This window comes from Aspergillus puulaauensis, chromosome 3, assembly GCF_016861865.1.
Source record: "Aspergillus puulaauensis MK2 DNA, chromosome 3, nearly complete sequence".
Lineage (NCBI taxonomy): Eukaryota > Fungi > Ascomycota > Eurotiomycetes > Eurotiales > Aspergillaceae > Aspergillus > Aspergillus puulaauensis.
Window position 1 is genome coordinate 3,336,988 of NC_054859.1, and position 20,619 is coordinate 3,357,606.

Genomic DNA, 20,619 nt, shown 5'->3' on the forward strand with positions numbered 1-20,619 from the left:
AATATTTGACACCTCAGTCCGAACTTGACACTGGACTTTCGCAAGGGAGTCCCGTCGCTGCACCATCATGATTCTGGACTTGAACGTGGGAAACCTGTTTCTCTGCACCTTACCAGGGGATTCACTTCTTATGAGAACGACTTCTGTCCTGACACGGTGGATCCTACCGAGGTCTCTCCGGCGTCTCGCTCAGAGTGAGATATCTCCACTATGCGACCGTCGCGGTCTTGCCTTGTGATCCTCGAACCGACAAGAGTCCATACCCTTCATACAGATTCATGGATTCATACCACGTCATCCCCTGTGATAGCCATGTGAGGTCCAGCAGGGACATTCTTCACAGAACAGCCGAAGCAGGTCAGCACTCGACATCGACACCAACCGATCAACTGCACACCGAAGGACGATGACGAATACCCGAAGATCGAACCCGATCTCGCATCGACACTGTAACAGTGAACTGGCGTATGCGGGGAAAGCTGAATGGAGCTAATTGTTTCACCGTTTCGGATGGAAAAATTGGCCCAGGAACACACGCGGGGAAGACTTCCACAGCCCGTGGATCGCTGTCGATCTGCGAAGTCGACCGTTTCAACCCCAAAGAGCGGTGGACTTTATCCTCCTTGTTCTGCGATTTCTTTCGGTTGTTTTGCTGGTTGTGGAGGATGCGCCGATGATCCAAATTTCAGCGACGTAATCGTTGATATCGACGATACCTTTCACATGGTCGCCAGGAACTGGATATAAATACGTCGAGAGACGGTCATTCAATTGCTCATCAACTTCAATATCATAAGTCTATCAATCAATCAATCATCACAATGAAGCTCTCTGCCATTCTCGCCATCGGCCTTGCCTCCCTCGCGGCCAGCCAATCGATCAACGACGTCCCCAAGTGCGCCGTCCCCTGCCTCCAGAATGCAGTGAAGAGCGAGACCAACTGCGGCGAGAGCGACTTCAAGTGCGCCTGCAAGGGTGACAACTACAAGAAGGTCCAGGCCGCTGCTACGGGCTGTACCGTTAAGGCTTGTGGTCAGAATGTCGCCGTCGGTATGTATCAACAACTGTTATTTATTGATATCGCTAATACCGCCTAGAACAAGTTCTTCCTGCTGTTAAGAAGCTCTGTGGACAATAGGGGATATAAATGCTGGAGTTGGTCTGTTGATCGGACGACCAGGAACCCAATATCATGAATACATGAATTTATATACGAGAGCAAGCAATGAATCATCCTCCAGAGTAAATCTCCTTATCTGCACCTCTACTTGAACATCCCATACTCCCTATACTCAGTATACTACATCCAAAACCAGCTACAACTTCCCCTTCTCACCCACCAACTCCAAATCCCTATGCTTCAGCCCCAAATAATCCCACATGTAATGAAACCGATCACTCCCAAAGAACGGCTCTTTCCGTCCCTCCCCATCACTAACCCAGAACCACGGACACCCAAACGCACCGAGCTCTTTGACGACTCGTTCCGTGGTACCCGTGAGCTCCTGCTTGATTTCCGGCTTGCTTGCACCGGCGACGATATCGGCTACTTCGGTGTCAGAGAAGACCCCAGCATCGCGCATCGCGATCGAGAGGTTCTCTGGCGTCGAGACGTCGATGTGTCCGTACCACATCGTCTTGAAGATGGAGTGGAAGGCAGCTAGGTACTTGGGCTCGGGGTGGGTGTGTTTTATGCATGTTAGTGCTCGTTGGGGCTGTCACGGCAATCACAGTATTAGAACGTTCACCATATCTCACCGCTGGAAAGAAAAAGAGAGAGAAGGATGTATATTCCGGAGATAAGCATACCAACAGCGACAAGATCGGAAAAAACGAGGGAACCTCAAAGTCGTGGCCGAAGTAGCGCTGGGCGCGTTTACCGTCGTATTTCGAGTATGCGGCTTTTGCGGGGAGCGTCCAGGGGGGTTTATTCCCTATAACAGTTAGCATATATATACCCTCTAATACAATCGAGGGTGTTTTTTGCCAGGATTGGATGATATTTGGTGACGAACCGCTGCCGACGTTGATCCCGCCTAGGAAGACGGGGATGTACCTGTTGACATTAGTGACGTTATTTCAGCTGTTCTTTTGGTAGTAATGAGAGACATACTCGATTTCTACATTCTGGGCCTCGAGAATAGCACGGTTTGCCTGGAGGTACGTGAAGGCGTAGAAGCTGTATGGTGACACTGGTCAATGCGTTAGTGGTGGATTCGGTGGTGAGGATAGCAACGCGTACCGCAGTCGATATAGCACTCGATCTTTTTCCCGGCCATTTTGATTATGGAATACAGTGTACTGGAATGAAGAGTATGGAATTAGAAGAAAGCTAAGCTGTCTGATGAGTGTTGGATGAGCAGCCGAGATTCAGATCGGGTGCGGAGATGCCGAGGCTGCTTTTTTGATTAGTCGTCGGACTATGAACGAACCAGTTTCTACGAACTATAACAACGGAAATCTATTTAGTCGAATTAATATGCAGTTATGATCGTCGGGGTTTAAATCTAATATTCTATCATCCGAAGTTCGTGGGCTAAAACCCGCCCAGTTCTCGGAAACAGTCTATACACGCTATGCAATAATCACAATGCATTCATGCAGTGCCAGTCCTGATAAACCCGGTCCAGCCGATAATATCAGTCGTAAACCCCGGCTGCAGGACTGATCCTAGCCAGGGCATCTTATCCCAGATGGCAAGCAACAAGCCGCGTTTGTTCAGAGTGTTATATCGTTCGTTCGGGCGGTGTATAGCCAACGACTGGACCGCTGGTTGATTGTTGGATTCCCTCTCAATGGAGGATATGAGCGATGTGCCAGCCTTTAGGCCGTCCAGGGTAGGCGCCTGTATCATTTATATGCAGTGGTCTCCCTGCAGTCTCCAATATAACCAGACCCAAGCCACATCTACCCAATCCGCTGCTTTCTCCTCACCCAGACCTCTTTATCTGGCGTCTCAGTCTCAGATTCGGCTTCAGTCTTCTCAGAAGCAGAAGGCAGATCACGCAGCTGCACCTCCCAAATCTTCAACTTGAAATTCCCCCGATCCCCCGTGCCAGAGAAGAGATCAAACGACCACCCGTGCTTGGGACACGTAATCCCCGCACTCAGCTTGATACCGAAATCCTCAATGTCGAAGAGATTTCCCTGCGAGAGGGGGAATGCCGAGTGTGGACATTGCTGTAACCGTTAGATCAACACCGTAGGTACCTAGGAAGACTTGACTTGACTTGACTTGACTTGACGACGTACATGATCAATCGCATGAACAGCACCTTTATACCTAAACACCAACACCTGATCCTTCAATTCCCCAGGGAGTTCAATATCCGCCTCTGTCGGCGCCTCGCCTTTCATATGGGAGTTGGGAATCCGGAAGGCCTTGCAGGCTGTTGTTACCTGGCAGTCCTCGTTGTGCTGGGATACCTCGGGAAACTCCGAGACGCGGCCTACGCGGTGCCAGGATGCGTCTGGTCGTGAGGATCGGAAGAACGGGAGCATTGTAGGATTTTGTTCAGTTATATGTATGGATATAGGGAAAATGATAGACAGGACGGGGTGAAGGTATTCCGGGTACAATTTTGTGGATTTTATGTCTGCCCCACAGGGTTGACACTAGCCGTTTTGGGATGGATTGGGATAACTATCTGTCTACTTTATTCTATTTAAAGTTGGTAATATGTAAGAGAGATAATATGTAGTTCTTATGTTCATTATCCACATGTCAGGTTTTATTTTCAGTGGCTGGTTGGGGAACCTGGGATGTTAGGATAAGTCTCACTCGTTAACACTCCAAATATATAAAGAACGAAACAAAGAGATAAACTGCTCTGGTGCCCTAGTACAGAAACGCCCTGGCAGGCCCAAGTCCTATGCCGTCCAGTTGACAGCTACCGCAGCAATGTCATCGTGAGATCTCATAATGTACATTATCCAACAAGCTCCGAGTCTAAATACAACGATTTAACACAGGGCAAGTACATATGTACAGGCGCCATGCGATGCAATATAATATATGCAGGAACCAACAAAATCAAGGATCAAACAAATATCCACAGGAACGAAACCGAAGGAAACGAAACGCTCAGTAATTCTCCATGTCGTTCCAATAAAGCGTCTGGCTGGTCATCTGTCCGCGCGGGTTGAGCTCCCACCCGAGCATCAAATTCGTCCATTGCAGCAGGTGGCTTGCAATCTTGATGTGGCCAACATCTGTGGGGTGGTTCTTGGGGTTGATGTCGTTATGACTGAGGATTCCGTTGGCGTGGAAGAGGTAGACGAAGTTCCACTTGCGGTCTTTGAAGTGTTCGAAAACGCGCGTGATTTCTTCTTCGTAGACGGTTGTTTGGGTGTATTCGGCGCCTTCTTGATTCCAGACGCCCCATTGGGTCTGTAACGGTTAGTGAATAGGGAATATAGAATTGAGAAGTAGAATGGTACGTACCATGATGACAATTGAAGCGTCTGGCCAGGCTTTGTGGACGTCCTCGATGACCTCAATATACCCATCGAAGAAGTTCTCTCCGGGAATTTCGTTCGGATGGCGGTGGTCATTGCCTCCCATTTGGATGATGACCAGGTCGGCCGGCTGTTCGGCCGTGACGTCCCACTCTTCAGGCTCGCCGCCGTACATGCCGGCAGCGCGGGAGCCGGGGTCGGAGGCCTTGTGCCAGTACCAGATCTATCAAATTATTAGCTAAAGTAGACACCCAAAAAAATCTGTCCACGTACCGTTCCGTGGGTACCTCCGCCATAGCACTGCAAGTTGGCCAGGCATGCTCCGGGGTAGGCCTAGACTAGGTTAGTAAAAGCGATTACTTTATCCAGACATGCAACCGACCGTAATCCCGAACTCGACATTTCCGAGTCCTTGTGCGTAGAGGAAGGCCCAGGAGGAGATAGTCTCGTAAGTAGCGTACTGTCCGCCCGTCAAACTCCCTCCGATAATCTCCACCTTTTTCTTAAACGTCGGCGGTTTCGCAAGATAGTGATCGACATCGACTGAGGCTCCAGCCATCTGAACTGTGCTTGAGATGAGCGATGAACATGCGTGGTGAAACGGTTGACTTATCCTATGCCCCAGTTGGTGACTGCGAGGGTTAGCTTGGATTCACGCCCGTTTTCTTCAGAGCGGGTGCCTACCTCTCATCTCAAAAATGTGGTCCCCATCTCCGGGGAGTTCTTCGTACTGCGTCCCCTCTCCAACAAACTGGTATGTAGAATCGGCGGTAACGTTCGAAAAGAGCCAGTCGAGAGTTCCGATCCTAGTGAACCATGTTAATCGAGCGAGACGGCTGGTCCGGGCGAGGGCATGTACCGATAAGCGATCATGGTGCCCTCATTTGTGTTTTCGCCAAAGCTGACGGCAAGCTAAACCCGTTATTATCCTCGTTCCCAACGTTCAGACCACGTCTTCATACCTTGCTGCCTGAAAACTGTAGTTTTATCCCGGGTGCTCTGGAAATGAGTTAGCGGAGACGGTGAGGAACGGCAAGGCGGAGAGACACACGACCACCCTGCAAGAAACGGACGTCAGTCAGCCAGTTGAAACCACAATTGCAGGCAGAAAAACGTACATGAAATGTGTTTACTATCCCAGCGGCCCTTGTATGCGATCTCAGGCGCATCGGCATCGTAGGTTCTCCAGGAGCTATCGAGGTCGATGGCTTCAACCTGGCCAGGGTAAGGATCGGCTCTGGGCTGCCCATTCTCCATAATCGTGGCCGAGACGCTCAGCGACCAGGCGAGAAGGGTCGAGAGCAAGAGGCGCGCAAACCACATGGTGCAGCGGGCGACAGGCCAGGCGTCATGAAGCTGGCAGCAGCGAAGAGAACAGAATAACAAAAATCAGATCTGGGCGCGGTTCCTGGAGAAGGCCGTCAGCGTCAGGGTCTTGGCTGGCGGGCGGGCATGATGGCCGTAATCCATTTGGTGGGAGCGAGAGACCAGTGGCCGATGAGGAAAATGCACTAGCAATGACGCGATCCAACGATAGGCTGGCCCTATGGGGCGCACTCAATGAACACCATTCACAGCCGGGTTTCTGTGGGAAAAGGGGCCGTTGGGTTGCTGCCAATTTCTTTCAATGGCAGGTTTCATTCCCCAGGCCGGGTAGGTCACCTGATTGGGCGGCCACTTTGGGGGCTGCTCCGCTATTTTTAGCGCCACGTCTGCCTGTTGACTTGGTACTTGGTTCTTCCGGCAGCCCCTGAAATGAATACTGAATAACCATTAAGACTACGAGTACGGAGGACACTCAAGATTAATGAGGTGCATAACTGTCTTGATAATTGCAGCACTGGTGTGACTGTTGACTGTTGACTTGGTGATGGATGCCAAGACCACGTGACTCTCGGCTAGATCTTCGAGAACATCTGCTCCCGCTGGCTCCGCACGTCCAGCTCCTGCGTCCACGTACTGCGCGGCTGCGTATACAAATACCAGTACACCCCGGCCAGATCCCGCGGCTGCATCAGATACAGGTCCTTCTCGTGGACCTTCTCGCTCTCGCCCGCCTTCTCCCACCGCCGCTTCACAACTCCGCCCACAAGATCGCTCTCGACCGGCCCATCAACAAGAACATGCGCCGCATGAATCCCTTTACTCTGAAACTCGCGCGTGATAATCTGCGATAGCGACCGCAGTCCAAACTTCCCCGGCGAAAACGAGCTCACGCCCGCATTGCCACGAATCGAACCCGTCGCGCCGGTAAACAGGATCGTCCCACGGCCCTTGGCCAACATATCGGGGATGACGCATTTGGCCGCAAAGAACGCGCCGAAGAGGTTAATCCGCGTGAAGTTCTCGAATTCGTCGCTGGAAGTCTCGAGGATTGTGCGCGGCGTGAACCGCCGCGACCCGGCGTTGTAGATGAGCACGTCGACCGGGCCCAGCTCGGCTTTTATCTGGGCGAATGTAGACTGCAGCGATGATTCGGAGCGGGCGTCTGCGACGTAGTACTTTGAGGCTGTTGCGCTGCCGACCTCGTCGTTGATGGTCTTTTGGATCTTGGCGAGCTTTTCCTCTGTCCGTGCGATCAGGGCGACGGTGAAGCCTTTTGCGGCGAAGTGGTGCGAGACGGCTTCGCCGATGCCGGGGCCGACGCCGATGACGGCTAGGACGGGTTTAGATTCGCGATTTAAGGACATTGTACGTAGTGTAGAGAATGGTTGAGTTGTGTAGTTGTAGTGTCGAGCGGTGGTGGAGTTGATATACGGATGCGGGACAGCCGAGGTTGACTTGATTAGTATGGAAGTCTGGGGTTGATTACTGAGCATGAACACCGAGGCCACATCACAGTTCAAACATTATAATCTCATCGATTTGTCTTGAATCTCGATTCTCGGACGATAGTAGGTATTAGCAATGGATGTTTGGTTTTCCAACCCAAATATATCTCCACCAGAAGAGTACATGCAAGCATATCCTAGTATTCCATCATAGTATGATCTATATATAAAAGTCGAACGGTAGCTCTGCGCTGGATATGCGCCAGTTTCTCTGATATGAACCGTAGTGATTTAATATATTTTGGTACCTGATCTGTTACTCTTAGCCCATGGAATTTAACGGTCCTCTGGCATCAAAATGTAGCGTTGCTAGGACGTCCTCTATCACTCGGGATGTTATATGGAAGGATAGATCGGGCGCAAAACTACCGAGTAATAGACATAATAATTTGCAAGTAAAGATATTGCTTTGCATTGAAATACAGATGTATATCTTCATGCAATCGGCCCTTGACCAAGAGATATTATAAGAAGAGAGGCCGTTATAGCTGGGAAGTTGGAGGGTTTACTGGGATATAAGATGCGCAGGCAGTAACTTGTATGGGCTATTATATGCTTCTAATGCTAAGTTGTCAGTGCTCTTAATATATACAATAGCTTAGTACATTGAAATAGCAGCCCATATTTTAGTCCTGCAGAACGAGAAGGATGCCAGAACCATAACCCGCTTGACATGTAAATACAGTCGACAAATGCAATAGAATGACATTCTTATGCTATTCAAACCACGCAATGCAAGTCTCAACAGTCATTACAGGCTACAGATTAGCCCGGCCATCCTTCTTCAACGCCCTCGCGACCTCTGCAGCCCCAATCTCGCCCGAACAGAGGGCGCCCTCCATATATCCCCTCCACTCATTACTATACTCAGTGCCAACAAAATGCAGATTGCCCACCGGCTTTCCATACACATACGCAAACTTGGTCATATGGCCCACGGCGGTAATCGGCGCCAGCGCACCCCGACTAAACGTCTCGTGCTGCCAGACCTGGTCGAAGACCTCAATAGGCTTGTAGGCTTCACCGTCAAGGCCCTGCTTAAAGATACCCGCAATCTGCTTCAGCACCACAGCCCTGCGCTCATGGGGTCTCAACTTGCCCCACTCGCGACCAGGCTTGCCATTCACGAAGCAGGTAAGCGAGTAGTGCTTGCTCTCTTCAACACTCGTATCTCTTGCAAGGATAACAGGGCCCTGGTAGCTAGCAAAGTAGCCGTTGAACCCCTCCTCGCGCCACCATGGCCGGTCATAGCACACGATGGCTTTGTTGTAGTCGCCGAGCACAGTGGCGTTTGTGACTTCCTGCACGGGCTGCGGCAGGGACGGCTGGATGTTGAGTTCCTTGTACATGGTGCTTGGGATGGACAGGATGCACTTGCGGCCGGCGAAGACTTTGCCGCTTGTTGTTGTGACTGCGATGTGGTCGCCGTGGTCGACGATGGAGGCGACGGCGGACGAGAGGTGGATGTTGCTTGCGCCGACGAGGTTGGCAATGTTGCTTGGGAGGGATTGGGCGCCTGGCCTGTTAGTACTGTCTTCGTCACAGAGTTATTTGAATGGTAGGTCGAGGGCATACCGTCCGCGAACCGCAAATGCTGGCCACCACTGGCGTCGTCGGCGCGAATAGCCAACAGTCCCTTGTTGCGACGGCAGTAGTCGATGAACCAGGCAGCTGAGTATTCTGTCGCTTCGAGACCGTGCATGACTTCGGCCCAGAGATTGACCATCTTCACGACGTTGGGCAGCGCGCCCAGATTCCGCACATACTGGTCCAGAGTGATATTGTCGTCGGCGACCGTGGGAGAAGACCCAGGCTTCAGTGACTCGGCCTGGATGTGATCGCGGACAGCTTCTAAGCTCTTCTTTTCCTCCGGTGTGAACTGTACCAGTTAGTCGCTTGAATAATGTGTCTCAACCGGAACTGAAGATAGCAAGATAGCTGGATGGGAACTAACATCAGGCGTAACGCCAAACGGAAACTCGAACCTCTTGCCAGGCCCCTCCTGCATTACTGCACGTCCCTCGAGTCTCTGCTGCACCGTCCTCAACCCGAAGCGCTTCACGTATGCGCCAACGCGCGGCTGCAGAGTGGTATTGATCCAGGCACCGCCGAGGTCAGCGAAGCCGCGACCAGAAGCAAGAGGAACACTCCAGATCTTGCCGCCGGTGCGCTCGCGAGCTTCGATCACAGCGACCGAGAGACCGGCCTGCTGGGCGGATTGAGCAGCCTGCAGACCGCTGAGGCCTGCGCCGACAACGAGGACGTCGAACATGATGATATACTTTCTACAGCCACGAGAAGCGAAATGAAGAAGAAAGAAAGAAAGAAAGAAAGAAAGTAATAGGCCGCACTCGATTTACCACCGCAAGCTCATTTATACGGTGTCCACGACTGTTGGAGAGCAGCAAGCTTCCCCTCGGCTGCAGCAGTATATCTCGGGTTTCTCCACCATCTCGGGTTCAGAACCCGAGCAGCCAACCAGCAGTTCCCCAGATGTGGAAATCGAGTCCTAACTGGGCAATTGGGGGCTGCTGGTCTGCGGTGCGAGCCAGCTGGCCAGACTGGTTGCTGCAAGCTTCACAAGGCATGAGGAGAGCAGGTGATTGAGGCGGGAATGCAGGAAGCCTGTGAAGGGAGCTGCAGACGCAGATTCACCCGTTTAAGCGGTATCTCGAGCCAGACAGCCAGTGACCGAGCGAGACTCTTCTTATTGTGGTCTCTTGACTAAGAAGGGCCGGGCTTGTTGGACGAAACGGGGAACCAGATCCCCGCGGAGTTCACGCACTGCGGGGGGACTCGGAGTCTGTCCGCGATACAATTTTCCTACTCTTCCTTTCGAACAGCTTGTCAAGTTCATATATTTTATTCTCCTGGTCCGACTGCCATCGCGATGACGACCGTCACTCCCAAGCAGCGCAAGCTGAAGCGCACTTCAAACGCGTAAGTCGCCCTCTACCTTAGACCCCGGCCCCCTCCAGGGTGGCGCCGCGTCATGGTTGAAACCGCCAAAACTCTGATATTATTCCGACGCAGATGTGTCGCCTGCCGCCAGAGCAAGATCAAATGTACCGGCGAGGAGCCCTGCGCCAACTGTCAGCGCCGTCGCGTTGAGTGCCAATTCCTCGAGAGCGTCAGCAAAGTCATGGTCCCAGAGAGGTTCGTTCGGTGCACCCGCTCTCGTACGCTTGCTGAATCGCGTAATTGAGGCATGTCTCTCCCAGGTATCTGCGCGAACTACAGGGAAAAGCTGGCAGCAGCCCGCAGCATCAGCAGAGCCAGCATCAACAGGTACAGCAGCAGCCAACGCCCCCGACGGTCAAGCGCACGTCGGCGTCGGCGTTCGGGTCAGAGGTGGACGTCGAGGGTACTCATTCCTCTGGGGATGAGAATATTCGTCTGGGGCTAATGGCTGATGTAGATTCTCTGGGGTCCCAGCCAGAGGAGATCCCCTTCCTGGTGGACTCGGCGAGGACGATCTGGACGAGTCCGTTTACTCTCCCGTCTCGCATTATCAAGAAGAACCACAAGTCAAAAAGGAACTGGAGTAGGTATATCCTGTTTTGCCGTTGGTTGGATGCTAACTGTGCAGCGTGGCTGGCTCCCACTTCGACCTGGTCGTTCACTGCCCGCCTGAAGCTCATGATCGCAGAGAAACTGCACGTCGAAACGCACTACAGCGATCCTGAGCTGTTCGACGGAGATCTCTATCCCATTCAATGGAGCCCCGTCCCGGCCGGCGAGCATCCTGATATCAGCAACCTCCCATCCATCGACCACGCCCTGTACCTCTTCAACACCGTCAAGTTCCACCTGGGGCACAACTTTCGCATAATCAACGAGGACGAGTTCATCCGTAATGTGGACAAGTTCTACTATGGCGATGCCGTACAGCAGGCCAGCCAGTGCCGTATCTGGTTTGTCCAGTTCCTGCTGGTGCTGGCGTTCGGGAATGCGTTCCTTATGCGGACAAGGAATCCAACAGAACCCCCTGGATGCAAGTTCTTTTTGCGTGCGATGTCCCTCATGCCTGATCATACGGCCCTTTCTCGCGGGGGGTTCGTCGCTATTGAAGTGCTTGCTCTGACGGGGCTGTATCTTTACTCCATTGACCACCGCTCATCAGCCCATGTTTATGTGCGTCTGCTTCCTTTTATAGTGTACTCTCTGCTGATTTATGGCCTAGATCGGACACGCGATTCGCATTGCCCAGATGGATGGGATGCACACCCAACTACCGGAAGACGAACTCGGTCCTCAGACAGTCGCCCGCAGCCGGAATCTCTGGTGGACTTTGTATGTCCTCGACCGGCAGATTTCGTCCTCTGTTGGAGCATCCATGACGCCTCAGGACAGTGATATCACGACGCTGCTAGATCCCCCGAATGCCGGCTCGCAGAGTGATGCCACGCTTAGTCTTGCTGTTCGGCTATCGCATCTTCTATCGTACATTCTTTCTTGTGAGCAACCCCAGACAGCTGCAGGAAGAGTACTGACATCAAGAAGCCATTTACAAAGGAGACGAAACGCAGCTCGGGACATTCCTGGAAACAACACGGTCTATCCTGCATGTACTGGCAGGACACGCCCGCGAGATTGAGAGGATAATCCACCTCAAATTCCAGAACTCCGTGGATACAATGCCCAAGGGCACGCGGTACATCACACTCTTATACCACCAGGTTGGTCCACGCCACCCCCTATTCCGCCTTCTCTAACCGTATCAGTGCGTGATCGTAGCAACAAGACCCCTCCTCCTGTCGGTCCTCAAAGAACGGCTCCAGAAGCTGGGCCACGGAGCCGAGGACTGGCAGAGCATCGTAGCGCCGACAAACGCCCTAATATCGGCCGGGATCAAGTCAGCCGCGAAGACGCTGCAGATTCTTACGGATGAAGACAGTCTTCTCGGTAAGTAACTAAGTATACCCGGTATCTCTCCCGACAGTCACTAAGCGACCTCTCTAGAGGTGTTCCTCCCATTCGACATGGAATTCACATACGGCGCCTCCATGCACGTCATCATGGCCGGGGCGCTGTTCCCCAACGTCACCGAAAGCCAGGATTACATCAAAGACGCCTACTCGATCCTCGACCAGATGATCCAGCGCGGGAGCATGCTCGCCGCGGCTCGCAAATCCGAGCTCGTCCAGCTGGAGAAGCTGTTCCAGGAGCTGGCGCGGCGGATTGAGCGGCGCGGCCTGGAGACCCTCATTCTCCCGGGCCCTTCACACTCGGACCCCGGTGCTGACCATCTGCTCCGACTTGATGGGCACGACGATGCTACGCTGGCTGGAACTGATACTATCCCGCTTGACCCGGCGTCGCCGTCGGTGCTTGCCCAGGCGCCCAACTTGGACTTCCTAGACAGCATCGGGATTTCGTCGTACGAGTTCTTTTCTCTGGTCGATCAGATTGGGCATCAGGAGAGCATGGGCATGAACGTGCTGGATTCGGCGCACAGTGAGTGGGAGGGACCGATATGAGACTGGACTGGACTAGGGTATAGACGAGGGCGTTACGGTAGAATGGCTACTTGGCTAGGATGTGTGGGTTTCTGTTTCCGATTTCCGTTCTGCTTTCCCTCAGCTTAGGTTAGGTATAGATGATGCAAGATGTTTCTCTGGGGAATTGCTTATGGCCCACAGCAATCGGATTTCCAAGGTCAACAAGGGTAAACATCCGTCGATGCCCACCGCTCCACCGCTCCAGACACTACGACACCACGATGCCCACGCGCCCCGAATGAAAGGCCAATCCTGTCGATCGAATTTGTATTTCGGCTCTGATCTCCACTGCGCCTCGGGTTCCTAAACCGATGTTTTGTCCGGACGACCCACTGCAACAATGCCATCTCCGCGGCCTCCCTGACCCACGCGGCTATCTACGGGCTATACAGTATACGGACTGGGTCTGGGGTTGAATTGGCCATTTTCTGGGGTTACGCCGGTGTATCTTAATGAAGGTCACCCGGTCCGAATGTGTTGATACTGGCTGTGTGCGGGCCTGTTGAGGAAAGAGCTGTGACTGTTGCCTCTGGCCCTGACAGTCCCTGCCGTCACATATAGAGGCCAACTGTAGTCGTGCCTGGATGGCGCCTTCCATGCCCTGTTTCTTTGTGCTATTCTGTTCCTGGCTTATAGATTGAACTGACTGACTACTAGCAACCATGGGTGCCGAAAAGGACGACATGCCCGATCATATCGACAATGGAAACAATGATACCGATACCCAGATCGCAACGAAAGAAGAAATCCCCCCTACCGATGGCAATCAGCTCCAGCGCCGCCTCAGCTACCGCCAGGTCCAGATCATGGCCATGGGTGGCTCGATCGGTACCGCCCTGTTCATCAATATCGGCAGTGCCCTCGCAAAAGGCGGCCCATTGAGCACTCTCCTCGCCTTCATCTTTTACTCGTGCATTCTATCCTGCGTGAACAACTGCATCGCTGAGATGACGGTCCTACACCCAGCCCCTGGAGGCTTTATTCGGATGGCTGGCAAATGGGTTGACGACGCCTTTGGCTTCATGGCCGGGTGGAACTTCTTCATCTATGAAGCCCTCACTGTGCCGTTTGAAATCACCGCTTTGACGATGACCCTGGGCTTCTGGAGGGACGATATCCCTGCAGGCGCTGTGTGCGCTGCATGCATCGTCACCTATTCGTATGGTCTTGTCCAGCTCGTCTCTCCTTCACATCTTTCCCTTTCCAATATCACTCCCTCCTAATATCACTGTCGTGAAGGTCCGAACTAAGTACTCTCTAGTTGCTTGAGCATCTTTGCTGTGAAGGTCTACGGAGAAGCAGAGTTCTGGGGCTCTAGCAGCAAAATACTTTTGATTATTATCCTATTCTCGTTTACCTTTGTGTCCATGGTCGGGGGAAACCCCCAGCATGACGCATTCGGGTTCCGCCACTGGAGGGACCCTGGCCCTATGGCTGAATATGTCACTAAAGGGTACTTGGGCCGGTTTGAGGGCTTTCTGGGTGCGTTCTGGATTGCCAGCTTTACTACTGTTGGGCCGGAGTATGTTACTCTGATTGCGGCGGAGGTGAAACACCCTCGTACGTATGTGAAGAAGGCCTTCCAGACGATTTTCTTCCGGTTCGGCTTCTTCTTCATCCTGGGCGCGATTGCTGTTGGTATCCTGGTACCATACAATGACAAGGCGTTGGTGGCTGCCTTTATCACCAACACTACGGACGGAACCTCGTCGTCTGGATCTCCTTTCATCATAGCTATGCGTAATCTCGGGGTCAGTGGCTTGCCTCACCTGGTGAATGCCTTGTTGGTCACAACGATCTTCTCCGCCAGAAACACCTATATGTACTGCGCAACTCGCAGTTTGTATGGCCTCTCCCTAGAAGGCCGAGCTCCTCGGATCCTGCAGAAATGCACCAAGCAGGGTGTCCCGATCTACTGTGTCCTGATAACGATGTTGTTCCCACTGCTTTCTCTGATGCAGCTCGGCAACAGCTCATCCCAAGCGCTGGCCTGGTTGACCAACATCCTTACCGCAGGAGGCCTGATCAACTACTTCACCATGGCCGTCACATACCTCTTCTTCTACCGCGCCTGCAAGGTCCAAGGCGTCGACCGCAGCAAGTTCCCCTACTTTGGCTATTTCCAGCCCTATACCGCCTGGATAGGAGTCATCGGCGAAGGCTGCGTGATACTATTCTTCGGTTATGAAAGCTTCAGACCTTGGAATCTTACTAGTTTCTTCACAAATTATACCCTGGTTGTGTTTGCCATTATCACCTTCACATCCTGGAAGCTTCTCCACCAAACGAAGCTGGTCAAACCGACAGAGGCAGACTTGGTTTGGGAGCGACCGATCGTGGATAGCTATGAGCGCTCGACGCTTTCGAAGCCGCAGGGATTTTGGGCGGAGATGTTTGAGTGGATTGGTTTGAAGCAGGAGGTTGAGGAGGGCTTTAGACCTGCAGTGTGATATATAATAGAATGGGACATGGGACAACATGGGACAACATGGTTTGAGAGGAAAGACATGGAGTTGATGTGGGATAGAGCAATGTTGATTATAAAAACATTCTAGAATATGCAATGAACGTGGAATCATTGGAACAGGTAAGTTAGCTAAGATGTGCTGTTGACAAAATAACCACCATCCCGATCTATATCCACCAGCAATCAGCCGAACATAACTGCGCTGAAGTAGATAATACTTGACAGGGCGAGTCCGGAAATCCCCCTCGGAAGGCCAAAGCGTCATCACTATCTCGGCTTCATCGTGGAATTATTTGGTGCTTCAACGCTTAAAAGGCAGTGGCTCTATCCTCAATCACACCACAGTGGATCTCAGTATCCACAGAGTAAGTGGACCGAAGCTCTTGATATAAGAACCCGGTGACTTCCATTATGTACCGCGCTCTCCCCGCGTTTCTAATCCGACGCTGTTGCATCTCCAACGGCGTAATCAGCTTCCAGTCCCACTGTTTACTGACGCGCCTTCGGCTTCGATTCCCGACGATCGACACGGTGCATCTCCGATGCTGGGCTGTTAATACATTGATCCTGATACGTGGGATGCGGTCGGTAAGTGAGACCCCACGCTAGACTATAGACTATGGAATATCAATACACCGTCGAGACGCGGTTCGGCAGGCCTGACTCGGGTTCGGGTTCGGGAGTCCTGTGAGATCATCCCGCCCCGGAGATACTCTGCATACTAAGACAGACTGGGGTGTAGCGGAGATAGATCTGGTTGCTGATATGTGGTCCCCTGCAGGAGTCTGTCTGTATATAAGCGGTGAATAGTATCCCTAACTATTTGGCTGGTTGTGATGAGCTTTGTGTGGGAGCTGGTGTTATTACGGATATCATGATTATACTGGGTTTTGTGTCACTACGAGCAGAGGATCTTTTCTGTTATTTCCCTTGATTATAAATATCGAGGTTAGGAAAGGCATGTATAGAATGTCTTACAGGCAGCTCATCCAGATTAGGGCAGCATTGCTTTGCTTGATGCTGTGTTTACAACCTACATTTCACTAATTGCAGTTTAGATCTGTCAAACCACTGGCTATGATAGAGGATTATGTATAATGATTAACAGTGAAGATTAATTCAATATCAAGGAAAAAGGCTAACAGAATAATGACTACACCCTAGACTCATCCTCTAACAGTGTATACAAGAAACTCCGAAACCTCACCGGAATATCCCGATTCAGCCACTTCTTACACAAAGCCCTCGAAATATGCCTATAAATCTCAGGAGTAAACATATAAACAAACCCCGACTGCTGCAACAAGTCACAAGTCGGATGCCCCGCCACACACTCCAGATAATGCGGCAGCAGCACCGCCAAAACATCCACAAACATCTCCTCCTCCGAAATCTTCAAACAGTCCAATATATGCGTCGCGCGCTGAAGCCGCAGCTCAAGCCCAACCCGCATATCAAACGTCTCGAATCCAGACCGCTGCATTACAAACCGCGTCACCTGTCCCTTCTCACGCATCAGCTCCCGAACAAGGACAGCCGCCATATCCGCATCGTGCAGTTTCGTCGCAGCCTCCAGCGCCGTCCCAACCATATAAATCGGCAGCTCATCTATACCCAGAACCCTGCGAACAGCGAATAAACACCCATGATGAACCGCCGCACAGAGCGCCGAGCCGATAATATCGCACCGTCTAACCTCAGTATCGGCAATCATGCCATGATCGTCAACAGTGTACAGCCAGTCCTCATAATGGCCGGGGTTGGGCAGGGCCGAGATCCGAGCGAACAGGTCGTCGATGAGATCGTGCCGGTCTTGGATTATGGCGGAGGCGGCGGCGTGGCGGATGGGGTCGTGGAATTGGGACGCCCGGCTGAAGACTTCGGGGGCCAGGATGTGATATGTTTCTGTGTAGCCGCGTAGGACGCTTTCTTCGAGCATCCACCCGATGTTGGGGATGGTTTCTGGGGTGAGGATGGCGGGGAGGAGGCGTTTTACGTCTTCGGCGTGGCGGATGGCTTGGGCGAGTTCGGATTCGGTGAGTGCGGATGAGGAGGTCATGGTTGGAATTGATTAGGTATGTTGAATGGAAAGGTAGGTTTGTAGATGCAGAGGGTACTGAGTGGTTGGTATTTATCTGGTAGATATGCGATAAAGAGCTTTGTCTGAGTGTTGTTGTCTAGCATATACAAGAAGGACACTGCATAGAAGAATGAATAAAGAGAAAGCCCAACATCTATGTACGAATTAGGGTACGAGGTAAGCATTAGCTATTGCTTGATTGCGAACAACGGCATTGTCCAACCCAGCAAGTAATTAGTGTAGCTTATAAAGAAACCGTTCACTAGAAATATGAACTGGGATTATAAAGTCACTCCACTACGAAGGTCATTTTCTTCCACAACCACCTATATCTCTTGTTCTTTGGCGAGATCAAACTAGCAGAACCGCCAAAATGGCAAGCCGCGCCGCGTTCGAGATAAACATGCTGACACAAGGCCTGCTGAACATGCACATCTGCGATATCCAAGCCAGGTATCACCTAGAAGAGACCACGCGAAATCGAAGCCAGTCCAGACAGGAAGACAGGGAAGCCGAAGTCGCACTCCCACGAGGCGTACTGCACGATTTCAAACGCGAAGCGCCCAACGGATTCGACCGGTCCAGCGAAGTGCGGATGGTTCTCACCTTCTGCGAGAACCTGTGCATCGCTGTAAAACAACGGGAGCGGACTGTGGAGTGGGGGATTATGGAGCAGGTAGTGCAGCTCCGGTCTGCGGTGCATCGACGGATTATCCTGAATGTGGGCCTGGAAGCTGCGGCCGAGGACGATGATCTGGTGCTTGCGGCGTGGGTTTTGCAGAATGAGGGGAATACGATATTGGATTTCCTAGAGAAGCCGATGTATGCTGCTGCGAGGGCTGGGAATGTTGATATTGTGCGGTGCTTGATGGAGCGGTTGATGCGGGATGATGAGATGGATAGGAAGATAAATGCTGCGTTGCTGGGGGTCAGGCACACGCATCCAGATGCTGAGGATCATCTTTGGATGTATCGGGCGAGTGTGATTGTCAGGGCCCTTGATGTTGCGATTGATCAGGATTTCAACGAGATTGTCGACCTGCTTATGCCGCTATTCCAGCATGTTATCCAAGATGAAACCGGGTGGCCAGTGTTGCGGTCCTTCAGGGAAGTGACAATTGGCCGATATATCGAGTTCAGCCGAGAGCAGTGTATGTCTTTGATCTCTGAACAGCGCATGCCTCGGATTTTGAGAGACAGTATTCGGTGCCGTCTAGAGGACAGTGAACCGTTTGATATTGCCGTTGTAGCGGACGGTAAAGAGTTCATGGCGCACCGCGACATTCTGGTCTTCTGGTCTGGGATGTTTGCGACATGTTACCTGACCATGGTCACTCAGGTTCCGCTCCCTGAAAGTGTTTCTGCCAATACGATGCAGAGAGTGTATAGTTTCATGTATTCCGGGATCTATGAGGACAGCGAGTCAGAAGATCGGGAGCAGGTGTTGAAGGATCTTCTAGAGGCAGCGATCTATATGAGGATTCCCAAGTTAGCGGACAGAGTTAAAGACTTGCTGAACATTGGGCTTGACCTAAAGGACGAAGAGGACGAAATCGAGGGACTCTGTCGTGGTTTGGCCTTTTCGGTTATGAACGACGAAGACGACGTTGATGGGCTTTGTCGTGGTTTGGCCTATTCGCGTATGTGAGTCTTAATAGATTCGGGCTTGACAACTATCGTATTTCATTAATAACTTTCTGCAACCGTCTGACCGACTTTGTTTAGTACTCCGAAGGAGCGATGTAACTGACTAGATAATTGAATCCTCTAGCAGATTGTTGACACTGGTGATATGGTATCTTGTTATCATCTTCCACTGGATAGTGAGTAATGGTAAGGTTCTTTCACAAGCATATACCATAGGATAATGACATATAAAGAGTAAATAAATGTTCCAGTCTGAATAGGTTGATGTTTCAGTTGTATAATATAAGGCTTGTAGGTTGTAAGCTTTGTTGAAGGGCTTTGTGAATATCGGTGCTTTATTCACTTGCTTTGTTTCGACCCGAAAACTCTTTCTGCAAGAAAGAATAATGAATGCACATTAGATAAATATCAGTCCTCTTTTCGCACAGAACACAGAAGGTCCGGACACACAATAGACAGCCTTGAGTACTTCAGCCTGTCCGATCACATCCATATCTCTATATCTTGAGTGCATAAATACCACAAATCAACACCATGACACACACCAGCGAAACAATCTGGGAAAGCCTCCCCCGCTACCCAGTCCCCGATGAGCTCGAGAAGGCCCTCGCAGCACCAGAAACACAAAAGGCTGAAGACAATGCAAGCACAGCCCTACTGAATGCCGCCATGAAAGCAGACCCCGAAGCCTTCGCAGCAGCAGCAGACAAGCTCTTCAGCAGCGAACCCAACATCCACATCCTCACGCCCATCATGAAAGCTACGGCGATAGCTCTCAGCGGAGTCCGCAAGGAAGTTAACCACGACACCCGGGTTGACTGTCACATACTAGGAAAAGACCTTCTGAGAAGAGTCATGGACTGGAAAACCGGAAAGGAGCGCGAGGTCGTCCTGCACCACGCTCTGACAATTGCTGCACTGACAGGCAATGTGGATATCGCGCAGGGGATACTGGCGGAGGACAACGCAGTTGCATTCCACGAGATCCCGATCTACGCTGCTGTCAAAGCCGCAGCGATTCCTGAGAAGAAGGGCAATGCGGAAGTCGTTCTCGCGAGGCTCGTTGCCAGTCTGTGTGATAGGGAGCATAAGGAGGACGTGGCGTATGTAGCCTCCCTGCTTGGACTTGGGCTTGGACTTGGGCTTGGACTTGAACGTGAGCCGGCCAATGACATTGTCGGTGCTCATGTCGAGGCTCACAAGGCCAGTATAATCACCGAGGCATTGGAGATTAACCGCCAGATTGGATGGAATGAGGAGGTTGCGGCGATTCTCATGCCGGCGTATCGCAAGTTTGTTGGTGAGGGCGTTGAGGTTGATTTGGCCAGACTGACTGATGCCTTTGAGGAGAAGGTGATGGATGTCTACTTGAACTGGTCAGTCACGCAGTGCCAGACGATCCTTAACGATAGGAGTCTTGCAAGTGGCAATGGGACGCCGAAGGTGCTCAGAACGAGCATTAAAAGGCGCATTAGGGCTGGTGTTGCGATGGAGAAGGACAAGGGCACCAATAGTGCCCAGACAGTTCGTGAGGATAAGAGGGAAAGCTAGGGTTCGATAGAGCACACTACTCAATTCATTGTTTGATAGATAATATCCAAATGTAGATTTGCCAGTTGTTTCCTGGTACACCGT

General features: G+C 51.8%; 11 protein-coding genes across 11 annotated transcripts; 5 read left to right on the forward strand and 6 right to left on the reverse strand.

The window, feature by feature from the left end:
- Positions 1 to 821: 821 nt before the first annotated feature.
- APUU_31341S (CFEM domain-containing protein) lies at positions 822 to 1,138 on the forward strand (the record flags this gene model as incomplete). The annotated part of the gene is made up of 2 exons (XM_041702534.1): positions 822 to 1,050; positions 1,098 to 1,138. The coding sequence occupies 2 exons, from the start codon at positions 822 to 824 to the stop codon at positions 1,136 to 1,138; spliced, it is 270 nt and encodes an 89-aa protein (XP_041555310.1).
- A 178-nt stretch (positions 1,139 to 1,316) lies between these two features.
- APUU_31342A (putative DSBA family oxidoreductase) lies at positions 1,317 to 2,279 on the reverse strand (the record flags this gene model as incomplete). The annotated part of the gene is made up of 5 exons (XM_041702535.1): positions 1,317 to 1,715; positions 1,810 to 1,934; positions 2,016 to 2,056; positions 2,114 to 2,192; positions 2,243 to 2,279. 5 exons carry the CDS (start codon positions 2,277 to 2,279, stop codon positions 1,317 to 1,319), a joined length of 681 nt encoding a protein of 226 aa, XP_041555311.1.
- A 628-nt stretch (positions 2,280 to 2,907) lies between these two features.
- On the reverse strand, positions 2,908 to 3,501 carry APUU_31343A (Rieske (2Fe-2S) protein; the record flags this gene model as incomplete). Its single annotated transcript, XM_041702536.1, has 2 exons — positions 2,908 to 3,180; positions 3,253 to 3,501. 2 exons carry the CDS (start codon positions 3,499 to 3,501, stop codon positions 2,908 to 2,910), a joined length of 522 nt encoding a protein of 173 aa, XP_041555312.1.
- A 583-nt stretch (positions 3,502 to 4,084) lies between these two features.
- APUU_31344A (SGNH/GDSL hydrolase family protein) lies at positions 4,085 to 5,781 on the reverse strand (the record flags this gene model as incomplete). Its single annotated transcript, XM_041702537.1, has 10 exons — positions 4,085 to 4,390; positions 4,445 to 4,681; positions 4,732 to 4,791; positions 4,841 to 5,024; positions 5,072 to 5,090; positions 5,143 to 5,264; positions 5,318 to 5,370; positions 5,421 to 5,457; positions 5,510 to 5,516; positions 5,577 to 5,781. The coding sequence occupies 10 exons, from the start codon at positions 5,779 to 5,781 to the stop codon at positions 4,085 to 4,087; spliced, it is 1,230 nt and encodes a 409-aa protein (XP_041555313.1).
- A 575-nt stretch (positions 5,782 to 6,356) lies between these two features.
- APUU_31345A (uncharacterized protein) lies at positions 6,357 to 7,148 on the reverse strand (the record flags this gene model as incomplete). Its single annotated transcript, XM_041702538.1, has 1 exon — positions 6,357 to 7,148. One exon carries the CDS (start codon positions 7,146 to 7,148, stop codon positions 6,357 to 6,359), a length of 792 nt encoding a protein of 263 aa, XP_041555314.1.
- An 899-nt stretch (positions 7,149 to 8,047) lies between these two features.
- Positions 8,048 to 9,561, reverse strand: APUU_31346A (flavin monoamine oxidase family protein; the record flags this gene model as incomplete). The annotated part of the gene is made up of 3 exons (XM_041702539.1): positions 8,048 to 8,805; positions 8,865 to 9,168; positions 9,244 to 9,561. 3 exons carry the CDS (start codon positions 9,559 to 9,561, stop codon positions 8,048 to 8,050), a joined length of 1,380 nt encoding a protein of 459 aa, XP_041555315.1.
- A 618-nt stretch (positions 9,562 to 10,179) lies between these two features.
- Positions 10,180 to 12,769, forward strand: APUU_31347S (uncharacterized protein; the record flags this gene model as incomplete). The annotated part of the gene is made up of 8 exons (XM_041702541.1): positions 10,180 to 10,229; positions 10,323 to 10,445; positions 10,511 to 10,833; positions 10,879 to 11,423; positions 11,473 to 11,746; positions 11,793 to 11,968; positions 12,014 to 12,194; positions 12,252 to 12,769. 8 exons carry the CDS (start codon positions 10,180 to 10,182, stop codon positions 12,767 to 12,769), a joined length of 2,190 nt encoding a protein of 729 aa, XP_041555316.1.
- Positions 12,770 to 13,452: 683 nt separating this feature from the next.
- APUU_31348S (uncharacterized protein) lies at positions 13,453 to 15,240 on the forward strand (the record flags this gene model as incomplete). The annotated part of the gene is made up of 2 exons (XM_041702542.1): positions 13,453 to 13,949; positions 14,052 to 15,240. 2 exons carry the CDS (start codon positions 13,453 to 13,455, stop codon positions 15,238 to 15,240), a joined length of 1,686 nt encoding a protein of 561 aa, XP_041555317.1.
- Positions 15,241 to 16,410: 1,170 nt separating this feature from the next.
- On the reverse strand, positions 16,411 to 17,316 carry APUU_31349A (uncharacterized protein; the record flags this gene model as incomplete). Its single annotated transcript, XM_041702543.1, has 1 exon — positions 16,411 to 17,316. One exon carries the CDS (start codon positions 17,314 to 17,316, stop codon positions 16,411 to 16,413), a length of 906 nt encoding a protein of 301 aa, XP_041555318.1.
- Positions 17,317 to 17,710: 394 nt separating this feature from the next.
- On the forward strand, positions 17,711 to 18,985 carry APUU_31350S (uncharacterized protein; the record flags this gene model as incomplete). The annotated part of the gene is made up of 1 exon (XM_041702544.1): positions 17,711 to 18,985. One exon carries the CDS (start codon positions 17,711 to 17,713, stop codon positions 18,983 to 18,985), a length of 1,275 nt encoding a protein of 424 aa, XP_041555319.1.
- Positions 18,986 to 19,518: 533 nt separating this feature from the next.
- Positions 19,519 to 20,535, forward strand: APUU_31351S (uncharacterized protein; the record flags this gene model as incomplete). The annotated part of the gene is made up of 1 exon (XM_041702545.1): positions 19,519 to 20,535. One exon carries the CDS (start codon positions 19,519 to 19,521, stop codon positions 20,533 to 20,535), a length of 1,017 nt encoding a protein of 338 aa, XP_041555320.1.
- Between the last annotated feature and the right edge of the window lie 84 nt (positions 20,536 to 20,619).